The sequence below is a fragment of the Ranitomeya variabilis genome, chromosome 4 (assembly GCF_051348905.1).
Source record: "Ranitomeya variabilis isolate aRanVar5 chromosome 4, aRanVar5.hap1, whole genome shotgun sequence".
Classification (NCBI taxonomy): Eukaryota; Metazoa; Chordata; class Amphibia; order Anura; family Dendrobatidae; genus Ranitomeya; species Ranitomeya variabilis.
Window position 1 is genome coordinate 658158058 of NC_135235.1, and position 25035 is coordinate 658183092.

The 25035-nt window shown below is 43.9% G+C and overlaps 2 protein-coding genes across 2 annotated transcripts in view; both read right to left on the reverse strand.

Annotated features, from left to right (window-relative positions):
• LOC143766206 (uncharacterized) overlaps positions 1-25035 on the reverse strand; it is a 113301-nt gene that overhangs the window by 49273 nt on the left and 38993 nt on the right. The window lies entirely within an intron of this gene.
• On the reverse strand, positions 2327-23568 carry LOC143766207 (uncharacterized). The gene is made up of 7 exons (XM_077253696.1): positions 23492-23568; positions 12798-12953; positions 12492-12668; positions 12289-12412; positions 12108-12205; positions 11819-11909; positions 2327-4259 (listed from the first exon to the last, which is right to left on the reverse strand). Exons 1-7 carry the CDS (start codon positions 23516-23518, stop codon positions 3322-3324), a joined length of 1611 nt encoding a protein of 536 aa, XP_077109811.1. The 5' UTR covers positions 23519-23568; the 3' UTR covers positions 2327-3321.

Consider the following 25035-nt stretch of genomic DNA (forward strand, 5'->3'; position numbering starts at 1 on the left):
ATGTCCCGGCTTTGATGCGGGCTTACCGCCGGAGCCCGCATCAAAGCAGGGTATCTGCCATCGGACGTACTATTCCATGGCAGAAAGGGGTTATAAACTTTTATTTTTTGCATGTTTCAATAGCCTCCATATGAGGCTAGAAGCTGCCATAACTTGATTGCCTCTGCTACATAGAGGCTATACTCAGATCGCCTCTATGTAGTAAAATTACAGCCTTGCTATGAGCACCGACCACTGGGTGGCGCTCACAGCAATCCAGTACTGACAACCATAGAGGTCTCAAGGAGACCTCTGGTTGTCATGCTGACAAACTGATGACCCCTGATCACGTGACGGGGTCAGCGGTGCACGTATTTCCGTCCCGATGGCCGGAAGTGCGATTTAAATGCCGCTTGACAGCGGCATTTAACTAGTTAATAGGAGCGGGTGGATCGCAATTCCACCCGTGCCTATTGCGGGCACATGTCATCGGTTTAAAACAGCTGATATGTCCCGACTTTGAGGTGGGCTCACCGCCGGAGCCTACATCAAAGTGGGGGATACTGCAATCGGTGTAATTGTATGTCGGATGGCAGTAAGGGGTTAAAATTCAATATCCTAGTTATCACTGAATGAAATATTTCAGTTGCAAATCTTTATTAATTACATATTATAATGCGTTGAGAACAGTAAAACATAAAAATTATCAATGTAAATCAAAATGAATATACCATGGAGGTTTGGATTTGGAATGATGCTCAAAATCAAAGTGGAAACTCAAATTACAGGCTGACCCAACTTCGGGGAAATGTCTCATGACATGGAAATGATGCTCAGTAGTGTGTGTGGCCTCCACGTACCTGTATGACCAAAACAACAGCCAAAAAAGATGAGAACAGAGAAATGGTTTGTGGTCACCAGATGCAGAAACACACCTTTATAACGGTTGTCATTCTAATTGGCTAACATTTTTACCTGTTGTCTATTCCATTTGCACAACAGCAAGAAAAATTGATTCACAATCGGTGTTGACTTATAACTGGACAGGTTGATTTCACAGAAGTGTGATTGACTTGAAGTTACATTGTGTTGTTTAAGTGTTTCCTTTATTTTTTGAGCAGTGTATATACCATAATGAAGGACATATATACCAGGATGGAAGATATACAATATATAAATCAGTGTAGGGGGGCCCCAGTCCAAATCTTGCACCAGAGTCCATCAGACTTTAGTTACGCCACTTGGCATGGTCTTTTTACCATACTCAGCATCTTCAGGGTCTTCATGTGCTTACTATGCCACAATGTCATGAAGTTGGCATAGCGTTTCTGCAGTGGAAAACCAGATATTAGTGACTGGGCTTATCAGAAAAAAAAAAAAATCACAAGTGTTAGAACAGTAAAGAAGGTGGAGGGAACTATGCAGAGGACTGGATGGGGGCTGCCGAGGTGGGATATGCGAGTTCCAAGGAGAGTTCCATCTCAGTATTTTTTTTCCAAACACATTTATATGCTCTGGAGCATGACAAGCATAATTTGGCATATTTTAAATTGCATTGAATATTTGATGTCAATCGAATTTCCTGACCAAATTTAGGAGAACTTCCAAATTCAAATTTCATCTGCTAAGCTCATCAATATGAAAACACCATTCCTTGAGCTTGCAATCTGTACATTTTTCAGATGGATCAAATGAATGTTTTAGATTTAATGGGATTGTCCAGGACCAGAATTTTGATGCTAACCTTGGGATAGTCTTCCATCATTAGGCATAGCTACCAATCAGCTGCTTTCAGCTTTGCCAGTAGCCAGATTCAATAATCTACCAAGAAGAACTTGGCTCATTACACTCTATGCAGTGGCTATTCTTGGGTACTCCTGCTGAGCTGCTATTTACTTCAATAGTATTTCTTAATTTAAGTCTAAAATATTGTCCACTAATTAATAAAAGGAGCCATGTCCGCTTTTGATCTGATTTGTTGAAATTGCTCATTCAAAAGTGATGTCCATTGTCATCCAAGAGCTGTCCGTTTTTTTTACTGGTATAGGAGAAGCTTGGAAATTTCGCTTTTGCATATAAGTAAAATGGATGCCACACTTATCATTAAATTTGACAGATGGATCAAAACTGGATGAAAATCAGAATTAGTACACTTTTTTAGATACCAAAAACAGACTCCTAAATGAGGCTTTAGTTTAGGTGCCCATCTGAAAAGGTCACCTTGTTGCTGACAGATGGGCACACACACAGATTCATTTATACTCCAAGAGCCTCAAATCTATAAGTACAAACCATATAGTTCAAAATTCATACATGCAAGGTTCTCATAACGTGTGATCAGAATGTGGTTGTAATTGTATGTTTAGAGCGGTTGACACAATTCATAAATTTGGCTTAAATCTTTTTGCATACCTCACCATGCTCACTTTTGCTCCCACTTTTTAAAAGGGACAATAATGGCAAAAATCAAACTTTATGGAATAAAAATGACATGAGACAAATTTTATGACTTTTGGACACCAAAAATTGACACAAAAAGCCTTAATAAATTGCATCCCATAATTGATAAATAATGATTGTGACTATTTAGAATATACAATTTACACAGATAGTACAGATAGTAAAGAAGGACTACTTGGCAGTTTTATGAGCCTTCGGGGTCAAATTTGTTTCCAAAATTGTCCCAACAACTACCACAGTGTCACAAAAAGGGCAAGGCTGATCATGTGATAAATATGGCAACTTGTTAGATGTACTAAATACAATGAGTTGACATTCTACAGATCCATTGAAATTCCGATTTTCTTGACAAAAAAAAAAAACAAATATAATGTTTTTTTGGCCGCTAAGAGTTTAAAAATTTGCACTTGGAGGATTGATCACACTTTACATTCCAGGGAAATAAAATGGTCTTCAAATTGATTCAGGGTAGGAGACGATAAAAGTCTGATTGAGCAGACGAAGCAATAGACGGCTTCTTTAAGATATTGATAGACATAAAGTATGGCTATGTTATCGTGAAATATTCTGTGACCGTTTCTTTTTTAATGATTTCATTAGTAACTGCATATGTTTCCTAATTATCATTTACTGTCCGAAAAAGCTCTCCCTTTCTAAAGTATGACATGTGACCTTGCTATGACTACGAGGAAGTACTGGTTCTCCTTCAAGAGAGTAGCTTGTCATGGATTCTTCTAGGCAATGCATTTATCCCTGGGCATGTTACAAGTGATTTATGATTAAAACATTTCTAACATTCTGGACATGACAATGTTTTTCCATTGTGAGATTTTTTTTTAAGTGCAATTGAAGAAAAATTTTAATTTTATTTTAACTTGGCTGTCACACTTGAAACATAAAATGGCATCCTCTTTGACTCATCTGATGTTTAACAAGATCTGATTTTGGGAAATAATTTCCACATTCAGAACATGAATACAGCTTCTCTACTGTGTGAAGTCTTTCATGTGCAACAAGATTTGATCTATGGCTAAAACTTTTTCCACAGTCCAAACATAAATACGGCTTCTCCCCCGTGTGATGTCTCTGATGAATAGTAAGATGTGATTTATTTGCAAAATATTTCCCACATTCTGAACATGAATATGGCTTCTCCCCTGTGTGGATTCTCTGATGTATAACAAGATGTGATTTCTCTGTAAATGATTTCCCACATTCTGAACATGCAAATGGTCTCTCCCCTGTGTGAACTCTCTCATGTTTAAGAAGATGTGATTTCTGCTTAAAATATTTTCCACACTCTAAACATGCATATGGCTTCTCCCCTGTGTGAATTCTCTGATGTCTAACAAGACTTGATTTCCGGTTAAAACATTTTCCGCAACTTAAACATGAAAATGGATTCTCTCCTGTGTGACCCCTCCAATGTCTAACAAGATCTGATTTCCGGCTAAAACTCTTCCCACACTCTGAACATAAAAATCTTTTATTCTCTGTGTGAATTTTTTTGTTACGTTTTGCAAAAGAAGATTTGAGGGAAACACTCTTTCCATATTCTGAACATGAGAATAGCTTCTTTCCTGCAAAAGTACTTTGATTTTTAGCTCCCTTTTTCTGCCTTTTATTTTTCTTAATAGGTGGTGATAAAGCAGAAGGTAGGACCTGTTTAAAAGGATCAGATGATAGATCTTTGCTCTGAAGGGATGATGGTATATCTTGAGCATTGGCATATACTTCAGTTGTATCTTGTGTGATATCAAGGTCATCTGATAGAAAAACTGAAGATGTGAGATATCCCTCTGATCTCCTGGTACAGTCATCTGCCAAGAATAAAACCAATTATTATGTCTGAATCAAATAGCCTTCTAAATGATATTTTTATAACACTTCAATCTAAAATCTCCAAGTTATGTAACAAAATTTAGTTTTTCAGTGAGAAAAAAAAGCAGTTCACAAGCTAAAAGTAGTAGACTTCAGAGCAAGTAGCAGTAGACCCCAATATTAGACCACCTAGTCACCACCGGCTGTCTATAGTAGTTTTTCAATCCAGTCACATACCCATTAATACAGAACCAAACTAATCTTTAGAGTTTTACAAGTTATCAAGAAAAGTGTGTGTTGGTACAATAATAAAATCTGAATTACTCGCCTGTTGAATCCCCTTTGATTCCAGCACTCAATTTAGAATGCTCTCTTTCTTGTCCGTGTGTAATTGGCACTGTAGTGATGAAGTGTCATAACACACAACTGCTGTATCTGGTGTTATGTATCTGTCATGGGAGTACCACGACAGAGTGGTCTCCCCTATTTCAGGGGTCAGAAGATTGCAGTATTTGGCTACACACACATCTTTGCTGCTTGCATCTGATTTACTTTCCAATTGGCAGTGCAGATTGGCAGGCACGGTACTAACTAAGGAACGTGCCTGATTGCGGAGCCTCTATGTGAAAACTAGAAGGAGAATCTGTGCAGTGCCCAATTTCCCCCTCCCACTTCTCCCCAGGTGATGCATGCAGTAATCCGGGATGCCCAGCTGAACAACGGGAAGAGAGAGGAAGGGGCGTCCGGCCATACCCATAAGGGTTAAATTCAGGTGCCTGGGGTCAGTACTTTCTTCTTTCTCCACGGCTGACCACTGGAAGCTGTTAACACTTCTGCTTGTCTCCTAAACTTTCCGTCCTGAGTTCTCTCTGCTGTTCTGATTTTCTCCACTCCCCTCTAGTATAACTACTTACCTTTTAGCTTGGGTAGTTGCTAGTGATAACTTGCTATATCTTGGAATTGGTTTAGAGAGGTGAGCAGTGGAAATAGAAGTCGTTACGGAGTTGTCTCCGGAGATCGCTGTATGGAACTTTGTCTGGCTTCTTTCTTTTCCTTATCAATCTTTTTGGTTTGCATCTCCCTTCGTTTCCCTTTATATACCATTCCATTGTCTGGGTGTGTGTTGAGTGATTGCTGCTTTTTGTTACCTTTATTTTTTCCCCTTTTTGTCTTTATCATAGAGCAGGACTAACATTCCTGCTGCCCCAGGCACTAGCCTGGGCTGTGCTTAGGGCAAGACAGGGATAGGAAAGGAACGCGGTGTGACTGGAAAGTAATGTTTCTAGTATTATTCCATCACATTCCACTCCCAGATCATGAGGGGGTAAGCAGAGTGGTCAGTGGAAAGCACAGAAAGCTGTCGCTAAGATGTAACTCACCTGTCTTGGCTTCACTGGCAAGTACTGCTCCCATCTCCTATTGTTGCCTTGGCTGTAGACCACGCCGTGTTTTCCAAATAGCACGACACGTTACGCCGAGTTTTTCAAGTAACCCTGCAAATTTAATGCCAACTTTTCCAAGTAACATGACAACTTCTTTGACAACATCACCCAAGGCCTTTTAAAGATGATTCCGAGAGTTACGTGGTATCTTTGCAAGCTTTTGGAGTTTGCCTCACGGTCCATTACTCATCTCTTTAATGAACCTCTGCACGTTCATCATCTACCGGCATTTATATTATGGCTTAGACCTGTAGATTTTGTTTGCTGTAAGCGTCACAAAGAGACTTTATAGGCATACATTGCAAAAGCAAATTACGGCTCATAAGTAAACCTCTATGTGATCTCGCGAGTCTGAATTTCAGTCTTGTGAGCTAGAAGCAGACTGAAGTGGCATTGGAAACCGGGGAAGACGTCAATTGTTGAGTATTTTAATGTACCCACACTTCGCTACATACATATTAAAAAAGGTTTAGGGCATACAATTTTTATTGGGATTGCTTCTTTAACCAATTGATTTCTGCAAGCCCTTGACTGACTATACCTCTGCTTTTTTGCCTGCCTCCTTCATACCCTGCTGTACCGATCCTCAATACAAATTCATGGCAGCCATTGACACAATCAGCACAGGACTTATTTATTTATTTTATTTATATATTTTACTCACTTATATAGTGCCATTAATTTCACAGCGCTATACAGACATCAGCATCATACCTGAAAGGCTTTCTGGTGCTGATCATGTCCGCATTGGAGGTGAGCAGTGTCGTTGGAAGTCAAGACCTTCCGAGACACGTGCACAATCGGAAGGGATTGCGCTAATGTTCTAATGTGAAGTTGTCATCAATGCGGAAGTGATCAGTTGAGGGATGGACACCCATTTAAAAGGAAACCTGACAGCTGATACAGGCTGCCAGGCTGTGAATTGACTTTGGCTGTATGATTTCAGTCATGTGTGTTTAACTATGAAATGATGCAGAGTCTCAGAAAAAACATGTTTTAAAAGCTTCTGAGGACCAAGCCTAGTTCCCGGTTGCTTCTTACAGCCCTTTGCCAATGACAGACAAATCTCTCTCTATACACATACACAGGGAGAGATTTTTCACTCATGGGGAGCAGGCAGGAAGAAGCCATCAGGAATGGGTCTGTCCGACTAGTCACCTGTGCAACTTGTTCACCGATGGTCAATCAACCAATAACATCTACTGGTCCAATAGATGTGTCAGTTTCAGGCCATTAAGCAAGCATTGGTTGACTATTTGCATTTGATGCTCATTTACTGGCCTATTGTCAGAGGCTGGCGAACAATCATAAGAAAAGAATAATATGATTGTTCTATTCCATTGGAATGTCATCTTATTGGCAGCACATTCCCTATATATACACAGGGAAAGCAGTTGCTGATAACGATTGTTTTTTGATTGCATAAATGATCCAATCGGCAAACAAATTAGCGGTTAGTTTGGAAAGTGCTTTGATGCACCCAGAGCACTTGCGCTTCATTTACATATTAATGAAAACAATTAATTTTTAATCGGTGAACAACAGGTTGCAATATGAGGGAGAAAACCACTGTTTGGGCACACGGCGGAGCTTGGAAGGGAAGGAGCGCCATTTGACTTTTAGAACCACCACACAACCAGCTCTACCCTCTCCTAGTGTATCCTCACCCATCCCCTGCAGACTGTGAGCCCTCGTGGGCAGGGTCCTCCCTCCTTATGTACCTGTGTGCCTTGTTTTTTGCTCATGTGTAATGTATTTGTCTACATTTGCCCCCTTTTCACATGTAAAGCACCTTGGAATAAATGGTGCTATAAAAATGTATAATAATAATAATAATAATAATAATAGAATGCAAAATTTGCTGGAACAACTGTCGGATGCCATGTCACGTTTCGAGAGCCCCTGATGTGCCTAGACAATGAAAATCCCCCACAAGTGACATTATTTTGGATACTAGACCCTCATGCAACTGATCTAGATGTGTGGTGAGAACATTGAACCCTCAGGTGCTTCACAGAAGTTTATAATGTTGAGCTGTAAAAAACAAAACAAAAAAAAACAAAGCACATTTTCCCCACAAATATGTTTTTAGCACAAAATATTGCATTTTCGTAAGGGTAACAGGAGAAATTGCACCATACAATTTGTTGTGCAATTTCTCCTGAGTACGCCGATACCCAATATGAGGGAAAAAACTACTGTTTGGGCGTACGGCAGAGCTCGGAAGGAAAGGAGTGAAAAATATTAGACTTTGGATCATTTCCCTTATTTAAAAAAAAAATGACAAGGTCACATGTCTGTATGTGGCAATAGTATGTGATCCTTTGCTTTCAGTATCTAGTGTGACCCCCTTGTGCAACAATATCGGCATCTAAATGTTTCCAGTAAATGTTGATAAGTCCTGCACATTGGCTTGGAGGAAATTTAGCCATTCCTCTGTTTCTAAGCGGCATTATGTCTGCTAAGATAGTGGTGTCCTCACATGAACTCTCACTTTAGGTACTTTCACACACACACATATATATATATATATATATACATACACACTGTATATATGTATATATATATATATATATATATATATATATATATATATATATATATATATATATATATATACACACACACACACACACATATATACACATATACACAGTACAGACCAAAAGTTTGGACACACCTTCTCATTTAAAGATTTTTCTGTATTTTCGTGACTATGAAAATTTTACATTCACACTGAAGGCATCAAAACTATGAATTAACACATGTGGAATTATATACTTCGACAAAAAAGTGTGAAACAACTGAAATTATGTCTTATATTCTAGGTTCTTCAAAGTAGTCATCAAAGCAAAGGGTGGCTACTTTGAAGAACCTAGAATATAAGACATATTTTCAGTTGTTTCACACTTTTTTGTCGAAGTATATAATTCCACATGTGTTAATTAAATGAGGAGGTGTGTCCAAACTTTTGTTCTGTACTGTATATATTTATTATACCTCTTCCTTCTCACTCCCCAAGGTCTTTGTTGTCCTTTCTCATTCTCGGATCCTCTACCAGAGGCCTGGGAGCTTGAGGGTTCTGTGTAGGATCTCAGTTATTCCCAGCATCGCACTTTTCTGGACTGAGAGTTCAAATGTTGTCCATGGGATCTATGGTAGCCATTTTCCCAACGTAGAGGACACTGCTCCAAGTGATCCTATCACCACTGGAATCACTGTTGCCTTCACCTTCCACATCTTCTCCAGTTCTCCTTTGAGGCCCTTCTCATACTTTTTCTTTCTGATATTACCGTCACTTGGCACTGCCACATCTATTATCATTGCTGTCTTCTGATCCTTGTCTGCGATCACAACGTCTGGTTGGTTAGCTGACACCTGCATATCCGCCTGGATCTTGAAGTTCCACAAGATTTTAGCCCTTTCATTCTCCATCACTTTTTCTGGGGTCTCCCATCTGGATTTAGGAGGACTTAGCCCATATGCTGTGCAGATGTTCCTGTATACAATTTCTCCTACTTGGTTGTGGAGTTCGGTATACGCTGTTCCTGCTTGCATTTTGCATCCTGCAACTATGTGTTGGACTGTTTCTAAGGTTTCTTTGCACAGTCTGCACCTTGAGTCTTGTCTTGTTTGGTAGATTCCGACTTCTATGGATCTGATACTTAATGCTTGTTCTTGTGCCGCTATGATTAATGCCTCTGTGCTGTCTCAGATTCCAGCTTACTCCAGCCATTGGAAGGATTTCTCCATGTCAGCCACCTCCATTATCTGTCGACGGTACATCCCATGCAGCGGCTTGTCTTGCCATGGCGCTTCATGTTCCTGTTTTTCCTTCCAGATATGTTGTTGTTGCTGACTTAGACTTTCTCTCAGCTTTTCATATTTTGGTGCCATTTTTCTGATGTATTCCCAGATACTTCTCGTTTCATCTGTGATGGTGGCTTGGATGCTTTTCAAGCCTCGATCACCCTCCTTTCTGTTGGTATACAATCTTTGGGCGTTAGACTTAGGGTGGAGACCTCCATGCATTGTGAGGAGCTTTCGTGTCTTCACATCTGCAGCTTCCATCTCTTCTTTTGGCCAGCACACTATGCCAGCAGGGTATCTGATAACTGGCAGGGCATATGTCTTGATGGTGCGGAATTGATTCTTCCCATTGACCTGGCTCTTCAGGACCTGTCTTCCCCTTCATGGTATTTGGATGTTGCGGCTTTCCTTGCCTCTTCATCATGGTTACCCTATCTCTATGGGATGCCGAGGTACTTGTAGCATATCTGTACATCCGCTATGTGCCCTGCTGGCAATTCCACTCCATCAGTCTTGACTAACTTGCCTCTCTTTATTGTGTGGCATTGAGGCATAGGCTTTCCTGTAGTCAATCCAGGCTGTGCTGTGATTGGTCTGTCTGGATCTTGAGTCTTGAGCGACTGCTCTATCTACTAGAAGCTGGTGCTTACAGCCTATGGTGTTGGTCCCAATGCCTTTCTGAGCTGGATTCATGTACTGGTTCATATGGTTCTGTAGCGTGGTGGATATGATGCCTGACAGGAGTTTCCATGTTGTTGTAAGGCAGGTTATTGGGCGGTAGTTGAATGGGACTGTTCCTTTGTGATGATACTTCATGGTCAGCACTGTTCTTCCTTGTGTTAGCCAAGCTGGGTGGTCCTCTGCTTCTAGCAGTTGGTTCATCTGCTTTGCCATGCGTTCATGTACCACTATTCATTTCTTTAGCCAGTAGGTGTGAATCATGTCTGGGCCAGATGCTGTCCAGCTCTTCTGTCTGTTTCTGTAATGATGACTAGTTCTTAGTCTAGGTTGTTGCTTTGTTTAATTCTCAGATCTTGCAGCCACATTGCAATGGTGTTGTGTGTTTTTTCCTTATCCCATATGTTCCTCCAGTATTTTTCAGTCTCTGCTATTGGTGGAGTTGCTGCCTTTGTGCTGTTACTCTGTAGTTGAGAGTACATCTTGGATGCTTCTTTGGAGAACAGGGCATTTATCTTCTTGGCCTCAGCTTTTCTAGTGTATCTCCCTAATCTTGCAGCGAGTACTGTGAGCTTTTGTTTAGCAGTCTCTATGGCTTCAGTTGGGGTCAGGCCTTTGTATCTATCTAGCTTGGTCTTATTTTTGATCTTTGCACCCTTCTGTATTTCTGTTAGTTGGCTGATTTCCCTTCATGTCACCTTGATCTTTGTCTCCAGTCTTCTTTTCCAAGGGGGCACGTACTTCTGTTGTTCTTGCTGGTTGTATAGCCAAGCATTTCCATGATTGCTGAGGCAGTAGCGTAGATCAGTTTATTAGTCTGAGTTACGGTGGTGGTAGTAGGTATTCATGCAAGTGCTCTATTGGTATCTTCTAGCATACTGCCTGGTGGTGCTTCTTTGCTGAGCCTTGGCAGTCAATCTCTGGTATTGATGGTATTTAGTTTATCTATGATCTTGTTTCAGACCAGCTACCGTGCACTCTGGTTGCAGGATTGGCTCAGGATTTTCAGGGGGTTGCACATGTTGTTCTTCCAGGTCTTCAGGTGAGGTGGATCTGCAGTGCAATTGATCCATCTCAAGTTGTGATAATAGCTTTCTCTTTATGACATTGAAACATTGGGTGACTAGTTGGTTCTCAGTCAGTGGACATGCAGATCTTGTATCCATCCTGAGTTTCCTCATACACTTCATATATCCCTTCTCATTTGGTCTACTGTTATAGTAGCATTTCATCAGATACAGGTTCTCTTGCCTTGTCCATGTATGGTTTGTTCCAGTAGCCTATTTATTATCATCAGATTGTCCTGGTTCCTTGACATCTGACGCGGACCTTGTTAATTGTTGACGACGTCAGAGCCGTCATGACTGTTTGTGACACTTCAACGGATGAAATACTTTTCCCCCCACTGTATATGCGTTATTCAGATACTTTGTTTTATAATGCCTGAGGAAGGAACCTAAGCCATCTGAAAGGCTTGTAACATAATTTCTTCTATTCCATCTAAAGAGATTATTATTATTTTGTTTAGCCAATAAATGTATCACATCTACAAAATTATTTTATTTTTCTTGCTGAAAAGTGCCTGAGAAGAATTTATGACTTCTTTGCATATAGTGGTTACTACTCACCTGGTTGGTCATCTGTAAGACTCTCCTCTTCACACCACTCCTCACCCGTCACATACGTCTCTGTAGTATTAATATGGGTCAGCTCTTCACCCTGAAACAAATATTGTAAAAGTCACAGACAGATGGAGAAGTCACATCTATGATCAGCTCTAATCCTGTCATCTCCACTGTTCTCATTACACAAGTATAAAACATATAATATTGGTAGATAAAACAAGACTAAACACAAGATCTTCACAGCAGTCTACACATCATAGGGGAGAGCTCATGACACCTTCTCTCCATCTACCTGATAATCCTGAGGAACATTGGGATTTTCTTGTTTACAGTCCTGTGCAAGAAGAGGACTGGGACGTCTCTCTGGTGTTGTCATCTTACTGGATAGATCTGGAGGAAACACATACAGGGACTGAATTAATTCTTTACATACAGATAATTGTAGGTTGTGAGTATTTAATCCTGTCTTTTACTTGGTGATGCGAAGGACTGGGGAACCTCCATCATGACGTCCTTGTACAGATCTTTGTGTCCTTCTAAATACTCCCACTCCTCCATGGAGAAATAGACGGTGACGTCCTGACACCTTATTGGAACCTGACATAAAACAATGATAATTTCCCCGATCCCTTCATAGCGTTACAGTATAATGTGCCAGCATTCTCAGCAGTATCACCTCTCCAGTCAGCAGCTCGATCATCTTGTGGGCGAGTTCTAGGATCTTCAGGTCATTGATGTCCTCATGTATCAGCGGGTGAGGTGGAGGTCCCGTGATTGGGCTCAGGGGTCTTCCCCATCCTTCATACAAAGGGGTCTCATAGCGCTCACTAGAGGTCTTCACTACTATGTAATCCTGTTTATGGAGAGACACATGAATAAATCAAACACCAGACATTTCCAGAGTCTTCACCTCCCCAATTCTGACCTTCTGTTATTCCCATAGATAAGAATGATGTAATGTGACATCATCAGAATCTCTCACCTCTCCAGTAAGCCGGTAGAGGATCTCTAGGGTGAGGTGTAATAGCCTCTCCGCCATCTTGTCCCTGTCCCTGTCCCTATCCATCCTTGATGGGTCAATCAGAAAAATTCTGTTATATAGAAGATCTCCAAAGAGAGGATCCAATATTTTAGAGACCTGAATGAGAAGAAGAGGACACTGATGTAACATCATGTAGAATCCCGTGTAATAATACAATTACAATACAACTAGAGGTAATAAGGGATGTAAGATGGCTCTGCAGCGCTCCAGAGTCCTGGTCGTTGCAGTACTGATGCTCCGCCGCTAAGGGGAGTGATGGTACGTCTGATGGCACTGAAGAAGTTCATCTGACCAGGTATCACAGACACCAATACACTTCATAGTCTGGCCTCCAGGGGGAGCAAAGGGCGCTATGTATTAGGCCACTCCTCACAATCAGGTAAAACTGGGGGTTGGATAGGAAGTTAGTCAGAAGCTGACTGGGTTGGAACCAGGCAACATCCTGTGGCAGAGGGTGTTGCAGGGGAAGATTCAGGGGGGTCCCTGTCAGGGGTGGGATCCTGACAGAGGCCTAGCGAACAGGAAAGAACGTTAAGGAACCGCGCCTGCACTACATCTCGGCGGTATCTCAAAAAAGGACAAAAAGAGAGGTTTATTGTGGAGAGTGATAAACGAGATTAAAGCAAAAAGGAGATAACACCAGTAGGAGTCGTGCTGTAAGATCGAGGCAACATCCTACTGAGGCGCGTAGCCGGTGGCCGGAACGCCGAGGAAGTATTAGGCTCCAAGCAATACTTCAAACCAACGGCAGGACAGTTAATTATAGGTTGGCTGTCTCACCTAAATCACCTAAGCAGACATAGGGGGCAACTGTGGGAGAGGGGCGTCACTAGGGTCCCGGAAGAACTCCAGGCCTACCCGTCATACGGGTGCGTCCTATCCATATCATCTGGGGGACGGAGAAGAACATCAGAATAGACATAAGTTGTGGGAAAGAACATCAGAAACAGACACAACAGTTGTGAGGACTATCCCGTGGTGCTCAGCAGGGAAGTACTACAACACACAGGCGCTAGAAGGAAGGCACAGATTTCCACCTGCAAAGGGAACTCTGGAGGTGCCATCGGACCGGCCGGTCTCAGACAGCCCTGTTAACCGTACTCTGGATTGAGGATCTTGAAGCCTTCAGTAAAGAGGTAAAGAGACTGCAACCCTGTCTCCTCGTTATTCACCGCGAATTGTACCACGCACCATCACCTACACCTTTCATTGGACGCCCCTTAGCAGGGTCACGGACCGGGTCTAGCCACCGTGACATCCCCAGCACCGAGACAGAGGCCCGGTACCGAGTACCCAGCGGCCCTGCGTCTGGGGGCGCTCCAAACTTGGCGTCACGAACAGGATGTACTTAAGCCTGAAGGATCAGGTCATGTGTGCCTTGGAACTGTGATTTATTGTGCTAGAACTGTGACTTATTGCAAAGACTGTGCATTGCCACTTGCTGCCAAAAGTTCCCGCCAAAACTGCCGCCATTGCAGCGCCACGGGGAGCACAGAAGAAGAAGGGCGTGGAAGTGGGCGTAGACAAGCTGAAGAGCGCGAAAGACAATGGCCGCCCAGTCTAAGTATTTCTGTACCATGAGGACGTGTCCGTCAGCGGCCGAGATCCGCCTCCTGATTCTCAATGGTGGGCGGAGGCAGAGAAAACGAAACCGCCCAAGAAGGAGAGAGCGGGAAAAAGACCAGGAAGTGACCCACGTGGAGGATGAGATGGCTGACCACTCGGACTCAGAATGTGGGGTTGAAGTTGAGAACTCCCCCAACTACCCGGAGGAGCGTAGCGGCCCCGTCTCCACAGCCGATGCGGATCTTCTGCAGCTCGAAATGGAAGACTTGATCGGACAGCTTCTCCAGCTGCGGGTGGAGGCCAAGACCGCACCCCAGGGGACACCAGTGGGGGAGTCCCCGACCTCGGTTTCTGCATCGCTGTTCGAGTTGCTGTCGACGTCTCCACCGATGTCACCGCCAGCGGAACCAGCCGTGAGGGAGGACACTCCACCGGCCGGTAAGCTCGCCGACCCTGCCCCGCTAGCAGAGGACCTGCTGATAGGCCCAGTTGCAGTGCCACCTCCCCCTGGGACCTATCGGCTCCAGCACCTCCTTCCCTGGGACCAGGCCACAGGCATGGAGCACCTCCTGAAGCCCCCGATCTCGCCAGTCACCCTGCCGGGCGCGGTCTATGCTGAGCACACGATGTGCTGCTGGGTGAATCCCGGGTCCAACTTTATGGGGTTCCCCGGGGTGGCGACCCAGGAAGGAGAGATGGTGCAGGGCCTCAGCTGGGAGGAATACCAGGCCCAGGTAGAACAGCAGTGGAAAAAGAAGGAGAAGGCGTACCAGGCCGGGCTGGAGGCCCATCACCAGAAAGAGTTGGCAGTGAAGGACCGGGTCTGCAAGGACCCCAGCGCTCATCAGGCCCCGCGCAGGCAGGGCATCGTCATCGCCTTTAGGCTCCATGGAGGCTGGGGCTTTATTAAAGAGCCGGGCTTGTACGCCGAAGTGTTTGTCAACCGGAGGGATGTCGAGTCTCACCTGAGGGAGGGTCATCCAGACCGAGACCTGAACCCAGGGGACGAGGTCACTTACACCCGGCACTTTGGGGAGAAGGGGTGGTTCGCTTTGAACGTCCATAGGAGACAAGGCTCAATGACACCCCCAACCAAGGTGCCAGTACAACAGTCCCCTGTGGTGAAGACGCCTTCCTGCAACCGATCCACCGTTACTACAAAGACCACGGTGGTTACCTGTTATGACCCCAATGGCAGAGGGTCTCAGAAATAGTTTCTAAGTCTGTAAACACAAAAACCAGCTCATAGGGCAGTGGTAACTGATCTGACCATATATCTAATCCTAGCACCACAAATAACAGCAGCCGGGGAACGTGCCTACGTTGATTCTAGACGTCTCGCGCCAGCCGGAGAACTAACTAACCCTAGAAGGGAAAAGAAAGACCTTTCTTGCCTCCAGAGAAAAGACCCCAAAAGTTGGATACAAGCCCCCAACAAATAATAACGGTGAGGTAAGAGGAAAAGACAAACGTAAGGATGAGCTAGGTATTTAGCAAAGAGAGGCCCACTAGCTAATAGCAGAATATAGTAAGATAACTTATATGGTCAGCAAAAACCCTATCAAAAATATCCACGCTGGATATTCAAGAACCCCCGAACCGTCTAACGGCCCGGGGGGAGATCACCAGCCCCCTAGAGCTTCCAGCAAGGTCAGGAATCACATTTAGTACAAGCTGGACAAAAATGAGAGCAAGCAAATAACCCAAAAAACAAAGAAGCAGGACTTAGCTTAATTTTGCACGAACCAGGACCAGCAGATAGGAGCAAACAAAAAGGATCTGATTACAACGATGCCAGGCACTGAACTAAGGATGCAGGAGGTTTATATAGCAACACCCCTGGACTAACGACCCAGGTGGGTGCAAACTGAGGAAAGAAAATCCCAGAGTCATATCACTAATAACCACCAGAGGGAGCCAAGAAGTCTAATTCACAACAGTTACCCCAACTTGTACTGTGGTAAAGACCACAACCTGCACCATTGCTACCACCACCGCTGTTGTGGCCGGAAGCTTGGCCGCAGTGGTAACTAGTGCTCACGCTGGCACCGGAACTAAAACGGTGGCTACCCAGACCCCTGTCTGGGACAATCAGTCAGAATGAGTTCTAAAGTTCTGCAAATGTATATAGTTAACTGTTCGTCTTTTTGTGTTTTTCTGCTGCTATAACCCGACCAGGGTTATCTCTTAAAGGGATCCCTTAGTTGACCCGGGTTCCCTATTTTGCCTTTTTGTTTTGTTTACCACTGTTTTAAAGACTACCGAATCATGGACGGTGAATGGTTCACAAACTGCTCTGTAAATAGTTGCACCCTCTTAAGGGTGCCCTATATTGGTTTTACAAGAAAGAGAACCCTTTGCGAATAAACTGTTCCTGGAAACAGCATCGGAGTTCCTGCCTTACACGGACTTGCAACATGAGTAGTTGCACTACCTCAAAGAGACTTGGTTCCCCCTTAAAGGGAATGTTCACCAGTTGCATTTAATATATAATGTTGCCTTAAAGGAGAGTAAATAGAAATAATGTTTTACATAGAAAAGTTATATGTAGCCAGTTAGTTACTTATAGAAAATGTTTAATAATGTGCTAGAGAATGAGGACAGGAAAGTGAACCCGTAGGGGTTAGTGGGTGAGTCCTCCTAGGAGCCATAAAGAGATGGCTCAGTGATCCTGTACTAAGAAAGAGGCAGTAGGCCTGGGCAGATAGACAGGCAGTCCTGCATAAGACAAATCAGAGAATAAAAAGAAAATATTGCACTTAGAAGAGAAAAATGAAGAAAAGTTAATTTATATTTTAGGAGTTTTATCATAGGCCTTTAGTGGATTCAGCTTACACGTCCTTAGAGGCAAAGTTAAATTATTGTTCAGCATTTGCACTCAGTAGAATAACCGGCTGGGTAATAGAAGTTATTTATAGTGTGTTATTTAAGATATATAACCATGTTTGTAATGTTCAAGAGTCCTCACCTCCCATAAAGGGAAGCACTGTTATTTCCACTTATTACTTGTTTATTGCATTTCAAAATTTGTATGTCTTTTGCTGACATGTAGTTGTTTTCTTCCCAGTCCGGGAGTACTGGATTTAACGGTCGGGGAGTGCAGCGCCCCAGAGTCCTGGTCGTTGCAGTACTGATGCTCCGCCGCTAAGGGGAGTGATGGTACGTCTGATGGCACTGAAGGAGTTCATCTGACCAGGTATCACAGACACCAATACACTTCATAGTCTGGCCTCCAGGGGGAGCAAAGGGCGCTATGTATTAGGCCACTCCTCACAATCTGGTAAAACTTGGGGTTAGATAGAAAGTTAGAACAGAAGCTGACTGGGTTGGAACCAGGCAACATCCTGTGGCAGAGGGTGTTGCAGGGGAAGATTCAGGGGGGTCCCTGTCAGGGGTGGGATCCTGACAGAGGCCTAGCGAACAGGAAAGAACGTTAAGGAACCGCGCATGCACTACATCGCGGCGGTATCTCAAGAAAGGACAAGAAGCGAGGTTTATTGTGGAGAGTGAGAAACGAGATCAAAGCAAATAGGAGATAACACCAGTAGGAGTCGTGCTGTAAGATCGAGGCAACATCCTACTGAGGCGCGTAGCCGGTGGCCGGAACGCCAAGGCAGTATTAGGCTCCAAGCAATACTTCAAACCAACGGCAGGACAGTTAATTATAGGTTGGCTGTCTCACCTAAATCACCTAAGCAGACATAGGGGGCAACTGTGGGAGAGGGGCGTCACTAGGGTCCCGGAAGAACTCCAGGCCTACCTGTCATACGGGTGCGTCCTATCCATATCATCTGCGGGACGGAGAAGAACATCAGAATAGACATAAGTTGTGGGAAAGAACATCAGAAACAGACACAACAGTTGTGACGAGGACTATCCCGTGGTGCTCAGCAGGGAAGTACTACAACACACAGGCGCTAGAAGGAAGGCACAGATTTCCACCTGCAAAGGAAACTCTGGAGGTGCCATCGGACCGGCCGGTCTCAGACAGCCCTGTTAACCGTACTCTGGATTGAGGATCTTGAAGCCTTCAGTAAAGAGGTAAAGAGACTGCAACCCTCTGTCCTCGTTATTCACCGCAAATTGTACCACGCACCATCACCTACACCTTTCACTGGACGCCCCTTAGCAGGGTCACGGACCGGGTCTAGCCACCGTGACATCCCCAGCACCGAGACAGAGAGGCCCGGTACCGAGTACCCCGCGGCCCTGCATCTGGGGGCGCTCCAGCTCCAAATAGTCTAGAATGTTTTTTGTTATGTACAGACTTGTTGGAAAGTAAATAGTGAAGGTTAATCCATTACCAACATTGGCTGTAGTAGTATGGGTTTTCATGTATGATGTGGGCTCTGATTACGGCTGATAATTCCCAAGGCCAGAGATTGGGGTGCGGAGTGCAATCCAAAGGGTTGCCATGGCCTGCCATGATGATACTCCTGGTAAGCTCATCCTGTGATTTTAATCAATACCACAATACTGTGGTTTTGCAGTAAATAGAACAAGTTATCGGATAGTTACAGGTTCAAATAACCCTACGGGGACTTAGAAAATTTGCTACAATAAATGTTTGTTTTTTTAACATACAAATTTGAATCATCCCCTTTTTTCCCTATAAAAATACAGAAATAAAAAGATTTCCAAAAATAAACATAATTGATATCACTACAGCCATAAAATTCCAGTCAATCAAAATATAAAAATCAGCCCATACAGTAGACAATGTAAAGAGAAATTGAAACACCCAAATTTCAATTTTACTGTTGCCAGAGCTCCAAACATGCAACAGTGATAAAAGCATCGCATTGTATGGCCCCAGAAAATGGCATAAAAAAAAACAAGAAAAGACACAACCAAAATAAGTCCTTAGACAGCTTAAAGAGGTTGTCCACTACTTTATTATTGATGACCTACCCTTTTGCTGTACCCAGCCGTGGCCATTATCAGCAGACAAAGCAGCTCCGTAATTGAGCACTTCTGGCTGGCCGCCGGCTGACGACAACGAGAACAGATGATCGCCGTGGCTGCCCTGACCGATCAGACATTGATGACTTATCCTAAGGATAGGACATCAATGATGATAAAGTAATGGACAAGCTCTTTAATCTATGAAAAAATAAAAAGTTATTGGTCTCAGAAAATGGAGAAACAAACCAAATAATAACCTGAAGAATAATGTTGACTGGTCATTTTTATCACACAAAAGCAACGGCAAAATTTAGGGCTTGTTTTTCACGATTTCAATGCACATGGAGTTTTTTTTCTCCATTTCCCAGTACATTGTACATGGTGTGGTACAAAACTACAACTCAACCCTCAAGAAAAAAGCCCTGATGATGTTAAATTTAAAAGTTATGCCTTTTAGGGATCATTCAGACCTTTTCTCGTACGAGTTCTATCCACGTTTTTCATTATATATATATTATTATAATCTATCTGAAAAAATTGAACAGAATTCGGATGCCATCCATTTTTGTACTCCGTTTGATATGAGAAACCATTTTTTTTTCATATGAGAAAACCACTGATGAAAAAAACACACATAAAAAGCATTGACTTCTGAATGAGCTCTTAAGGCCCCGTCTCACTAAGCGATTTACCAACGATCACGACCAGCGATACGACCTGGCCGTGATCGTTGGTAAGTCGTTGTGTGGTCGCTGGGGAGCTGTCACACAGACCGCTCTCCCCAGCGACCAACGATCAGGGGAACGACTTCGGCATCGTTGAAACTGTCTTCAACGATGCCGAAGTCCCCCTGCAGCACCCGGGTAACCAGGGTAAACATCGGGTTACTAAGCGCAGGGCCGCGCTTAGTAACCCGATGTTTACCCTGGTTACCAAAAAAAACAAACAGTACATACTCGCCTTTCAGTGTCCAGGTCCCTTGCCGTCTGCTTCCTGCTCTCACTGACTGCCGGCCGTACAGCAAGAGCAGAGCGCAGCGGTGACGTCACTGCTGTGCTCTCATTTCTCACTGTACGGCCGGGAGTCAGTGAGAGCAGGAAGCAGACGGCAAGGGACCTGGACACTGAAAGGCGAGTATGTACTGTTTGTTTTTTTTTACATTTACGCTGGTAACCAGGGTAAACATCGGGTTACTAAGCGCGGCCCTGCGCTTAGTAACCCGATGTTTACCCTGGTTACCAGTGAAGACATCGCTGGATCGGTGTCACACACACCGATTCAGCAATGTCAGCGGGGCCTCAACGACCAAAAAAAGGTCCAGGCCATTCCGACACGACCAGCGATCTCGCAGCAGGGGCCTGATCGCTGGTACGTGTCACACATAGCGAGATCGCTATGGAGGTCGCTGTTGCGTCACAAAACTTGTGACTCAGCAGCGATCTCGCTAGCGATCTCGCTATGTGAGACGGGGCCTTTAGAATAGAGGTCCCCAACCTTTCCGACCTTGAGAGCCACATTCAACTATGGAAGCGGGTCATGAACCACATTCAGCTCTGAGAAAGGGTCGTGAGCCAAATTCAGCTGCTGCCCCACTCACATTAGTGACACCCAGAGCCCCCTCTGTTACCGGTATAATGACCACCCAAGCTTTTCCACTCAAATCACAACAAAGCAGTATGCCGAGCTTCAGGGTTTCCTATCTTGCTCCCATTCAGATCTGCTCTTATTTGAAGGGCTACACACAAAAGTCACCATCTAGAGATCTCTTAAAAGCTGTTTGCTACACCTGGTGTTAATGCACCAAGCTGGCAGACAACCATGAGCAACACATGGCTCTCAAGCTACAGGTTGGGAATCCCTGCCTTAGAACAAGGGAAGAAGAAATTAAGTTACAAAATTGAAAATTAGCTGTGACGGGAAGGAGTTAATTAGGTGGTTCGGTAATGAACCATGGAGTATAAGAGACGGACAGGTTGAGGGTCCGATAGATTGCAGTGAAGAGGTGACACACTGGGTGAGAACTGATGGAGATCATAGAGAACAAAATCCTTTGGGTCTGTATTGACAGTGACATCAGGCTGGTCAGACCAAGGAAGGCGGTTCATTCACCAACTTTGTGACCAGCCAGATGAAATATTAACCACTAAAAAAAATTATATAAACAAACCACAAAAAATATATAAAAATATATTCCATAAAAGTATCAATGCACACATAGTATATGGCAGCACGGTGGCTCAGTGGTTAGCACAGCAGCCTTGCAGCGCTGGAGTCCTGGGTTCAAATCTCACCACGGACAAAATCTGCAAGGAGTTTGTATGTTCTCTCCGTGTTTGCGTGGGTTTCCTCCGGGTACTCTGGTTTCCTCCCACATTCCAAAGACATACTGATAGGGTATTTAGATTGTGAGCCCCAACAGGGACAGCGATGATAATGAGTGCAAACTGTAAAGTGCTGCGGAATATGTAAGCGCTATATAAAGATTATTATTATTATATCAGGATGAAGGGCATATAAATGGATTGGGGGAGCATATATCAGGTTGCCAGGTTGAAGGGCATATACCAGGATAGGGGGCATATATATATATAAGGATTAAGGGCATATACAAGTATATGAGTAGCGTATACAAGGATGGGGAGCATGTACAAGGAAGGGCATAAACATGGATGGGGTAGGCCATACAAGGATAGGGGAAGCAGGTATAGGGATGGGGAGGCAGATACCAGGATGAGGGTGCATATACCAGGATGAGAGTGCATATGCCAGGATGAGAGTGCATATGCCAGGATGAGGGTGCATATACCAGGATGAGAGTGCATATGCCAGGATGAGGGTGCATATGCCAGGATGAGGGTGCATATACCAGGATGAGAGTGCATATGCCAGGATGAGGGTGCATATGCCAGGATGAGGGTGCATATGCCAGGATGAGGGTGCATATGCCAGGATGAGGGTGCATATGCCAGGATGAGGGTGCATATACCAAGATGAAGGTGCATATACCAGGAAAGGGTGCATATGCCAGGATAGGGTGCATATACCAGGATGAGGATGCATATACCAGGATGACGGTGCGTATGCAAGGATGACGGTGCGTATGCAAGGATGACGGTGCGTATGCAAGGATAAGGGTGCGTATGCCAGGATGAGGGTGCATGTACCAGGATGAGAGTGCATATACCAGGATGAGGGTGCATATACCAGGATGAGGGTGCATATACCAGGATGAGAGTGCATATACCAGGATGAGGGTGCGTATACCAGGATGAGGGTGCATATACCAGGATGAGGGTGCACATACCAGGATGAGGGTGAATATACCAGGATGAGAGTGCATATACCAGGATGAGGGTGAAAATACCAGGATGAGGGTGCATATACCAGGATGAGGGTGCATATACCAGGATGAGGGTGCATATACCAGGATGAGGGTGCACATACCAGGATGAGGGTGAAAATACCAGGATGAGGGTGCATATACCAGGATGAGGGTGAAAATACCAGGATGAGGGTGCATATACCAGGATGAGGGTGCATATACCAGGATGAGGGTGCACATACCAGGATGAGGGTGAAAATACCAGGATGAGGGTGCATATACCAGGATGAGGGTGCATATACCAGGATGAGGGTGCATATACCAAGATGAGGGTGCATATACCAGGATGAGGGTGCATGTACCAGGATGAGGGTGCGCATTCCTTTATATCTGCTGTCTCCTTTCTGCTGCCCCCGTCTACTCTCTGCATGAGTTGTTTTTTTCTACTCTAAAACCTCAGTATTCTGGTTAAATGGCCATGTAGGTTCTTTGTGATAAATACGTGGGGTTGGGTTGCAGTTTAGGCACTTGGTCTCTAAAAGATTCCACATCACTGGTATATGGTGTTAACCCACGCAAGGTTATCTGGTATCAGCGAAATCCTACCGACCCACAGACAAGATATGACACAATTTTTACATAAACGGTGAATGTTAAAAATGCATCAAAGGGCAAAACGAGTACGTTTTACTACTAACCGATCAAAAATAACTGTATGTGATAAGTGCTCAAAATACAGCTCGTCTCAGGCAAAAAGCAACTGATAAGGCACTAGAGGAAAATGTAAACAAATGCTGAAGGGGTTAATGACGCTCAGTAATGAGGAATCTCCAGCACCTACCTCCACCTGCAGAGCCGCACACCACATATATGGCTGTTCTGTGCGCACAGGACCTGTGATGAGGTCACAGGAGGGGAGGAGTCAGGGGTCACATGATCAGGGGCCTCAGTGTATGCAGGACTCTGCTGTGCTGGTTGTCACGGTGCTGGAGGAGCAGCTGTGCATTTGTAATGTGACTGTATCCAGGTCGGGTGTACTTACATATCTACAATCCACAACATTGAAATTGCAACACCGAGAAGGAAAAGTTGTGGAATTTTGGAAATCACAGGATTACTAGATGTTTAATGATATATACTGATGAGAAAAAGGGTAACAATTCGCGAACGTGCTCGGTGATACTTGAATATCACTCGACTATCGGGGTTCTCGGATGTGCTCATAATTCAGCGATAATTATCTGGTGCTGTATGTAATACTCAAATCCCTGCCCCGCATGTTTGGCGCCTGTTACGCAGCCAATAAATGTGAGGATTGCCTGTGAGTCACTGTAAGGCCGTAGCCATCTTGGTAGTGGCATTAATGTGATTGACTGGCCGCATTACCTCACCATCAGGGGTTATAAAAGGACAGGCACAGCCCAGTTCGGGACACTGACGCCATTGCGCAGCTCTGTAACAGTTCTTCTAGGGTATATTAATATAATATCTATTACTCCAAAAAAGCGTTCAAATATTTTGCTGGATTACATTTCTCAGCCATTCAGTACTCTATGGTGTGAGGTACATTTCTGTGATATCTAAAACTACAATATAGCGTTTATACTTTTTTCTGGTTTCAATTACTCACCCACAAAGTATTCCATGGTCTGGGGTACATTTCTGTGGTATATAAAACACCAGAAAAATGTTACCATTTTTTTCTGCATTCAATTAGTCATCCATACAGTGTTTTGTGCTTAGTGGGTGACAAAGATGGTAGAACCACGCGAGACTCCCAAGGGAGTTACCGGAGGAATATTGGAGCCAGAGGAAGCTGGTGCAGCAGCAGAGGTGGCAGGAGCCTGTGGTCAGGATCCAGATGATTACCTGGAACCACCAAGACACGAGTCCAAGCCGCATCCTTTACCGCTGGGGTTTTTGCAGGCAGGAGAGCCAGGATCCAGGAACTGGTGAGTGGACTGAGGGGTCTAGGCTGGTTGGAAGAGACAAGGAGGCGAGCAAGGATCAATTGCTCATCCATACAGTTTTACGTCATTTCTTTTACATTTCGGTGTTATATAAAACTGAAAAAATATATATTTTTTTAATGAATTCAATGATTCAGCTATCCACTGTAATGCGGTTCTTGTTACATTTCGCTGGTATATTAAACTCTAAAAAAAACTTCAAAGACTTTTCATGGATTCAATGATTTATGGCATACGCAGTGAGATTTGTTATAAATTGTGAAATGTTTCTTTTCCACCTCATATATCCTATGAATAAGAGTGACTTGAAACACGTCAGATTCTGAGATTTCAGTTTTATGTTATAGACAGATATATCTATACAAAAACGCATACAAATCCGCATCAAAAACGAGAGGATTTTCACCTGCGTTTT